Genomic DNA, 2055 nt, shown 5'->3' on the forward strand with positions numbered 1-2055 from the left:
ACAATCAGCTGAGCGTTAACTAATCGGGTCACTCACGGTCAGCTTAGCGTTAACTAATCCAGTCACTCACGGTCAGCTGAGCGTTAACTAATCGGGTCACTCACGGTCAGCTGAGCATTAACTAATCCAGTCACTCACGGTCAGCTGAGCGTTAACTAATCGGGTCACTCACGGTCAGCTGAGCGTTAACTAATCGGGTCACTCACGGTCAGCTGAGCATTAACTAATCCAGTCACTCACGGTCAGCTGAGCATTAACTAATCGGGTCACTCACGGTCAGCTGAGCATTAACTAATCCAGTCACTCACAGTCAGCTGAGCGTTAACTAATCGGGTCACTCACGGTCAGCTGAGCGTTAACTAATCGGGTCACTCACGGTCAGATGAGCGTTAACTAATCCAGTCACTCACGATCAGATGAGCGTTAACTAATCGGGTCACTCACGGTCAGATGAGTGTTAACTAATCCAGTCACTCGCGGTCAGATGAGCGTTAACTAATCCAGTCACTCGCGGTCAGATGAGCGTTAAATAATCCAGTCACTCACGGTCAGATGAGCGTTAACTAATCCAGTCACTCACGGTCCGATGAGCGTTAACTAATCGGGTCACTCACGGTCAAATGAGCGTTAACTAATCGGGTCACTCACGGTCAGATGAGCGTTAACTAATCCAGTCACTCACGGTCAGATGAGCGTTAACTAATCCAGTCACTCACGGTCAGATGAGCGTTAACTAATCCAGTCACTCATGGTCAGATGAGCGTTAACTAATCCAGTCACTCACGGTCAGATGAGCGTTAACTAATCCAGTCAGTCACGGTCAGCTGAGCGTTAAACATTGACATAAGGATGAAAAACTCAAACCCTCTAGACACAGAGTCTTGTGAAGAAACACTTTGTGAATAAAGCAGGACTCAGACTGAGAAATAAACAGACTTGTACTTGAAAATATGTGTGTTTATTATGTAATGCCATATTTTGTGTTCCTGCAGAACCATCAGAACTGAACTTGCATAGTGTTTAATGGCTTGATGAGAAACGGCACCTCAGGACAGATCATCAGATATTATAAAGTAAAATACATGTATTCTATATTACAGAAATCAGAAACTCTGCTTCACTAGTTTATCATTTGTACAGTTTGGAAACATACAGTACTAGATTCTTCCACCGCTCACCACTAACATTATGACTTTAAAAAGCTGTAATTCAATCCATGCAATAAAATTACAAAAAACCTGAAGTAAATATCTGAAAACAACATTTCAAAACAAAAAAACTCACGTATAAAAAAATGACTGTAAAGTAAGACACATGAATGAAGGGTCTTTGAGAGTTTGAATTTGAAGGACACAGTTTACAGTTAACATGATACACTTTTCTTCTGCTGCTGATCACAGGGCGGCGTGGTCAGAGGTCAGAGCCGTGACGAGCTCACTCACGTTTCTCTCCTTCACCGTAGAGTTTCCTCAGACTGGAGTCCAACAGGAAATCAACAGACCTGATGACCAAAAGACTGACATCAAAACACTGAAAGACGACACAATCACACACTCACTCACTCTCACTCTCACTCACTCACACACTCACTCTCACTCACACACTCACTCACTCACACACTCACACACTCTCACTCACTCACTCACTCACTCACTCACACACTCACTCACTCTCACACTCACACTCACACTCACTCACACACTCACTCTCACTCTCAATCTCTCACTCACTCACTCACACACTCACTCACTCTCACACTCACTCACACACTCACTCACACACTCACTCTCACTCACTCACTCACACACACTCACTCACACACACTCACTCACCCTCACTCACACACACTCACTCACACACACTCACTCACACACACTCACTCACACACACTCACTCACACACACTCACTCACTCGCTCGCTCACTCGCACACTCACTCACTCACTCACACTCAAACACTCACTCACACACACTCACTCGCTCACACACTCACACACTCGCTCAAACACACTCACTCGCTCGCACACTCACTCACTCGCACACACTCTCACACTCA

At 45.1% G+C, this 2055-nt stretch overlaps 1 protein-coding gene across 1 annotated transcript in view; it reads right to left on the minus strand.

Moving 5' to 3' along the window:
- Window positions 1-942: 942 nt before the first annotated feature.
- Window positions 943-2055, minus strand: part of mtfp1 (mitochondrial fission process 1) — a 13088-nt gene continuing 11975 nt past the window's right edge. The window contains exon 5 of the mRNA XM_077237496.1: window positions 943-1501. Coding sequence (XP_077093611.1) covers window positions 1435-1501 — 67 coding nt within the window. The 3' untranslated portion in view covers window positions 943-1434. The remainder of the gene's footprint in view (window positions 1502-2055) is intronic.

The sequence above is a fragment of the Siphateles boraxobius genome, unplaced genomic scaffold (assembly GCF_051911475.1).
Source record: "Siphateles boraxobius isolate OS27281-9 unplaced genomic scaffold, OSU_SipBor_1 202, whole genome shotgun sequence".
Taxonomy (NCBI): domain Eukaryota; kingdom Metazoa; phylum Chordata; class Actinopteri; order Cypriniformes; family Leuciscidae; genus Siphateles; species Siphateles boraxobius.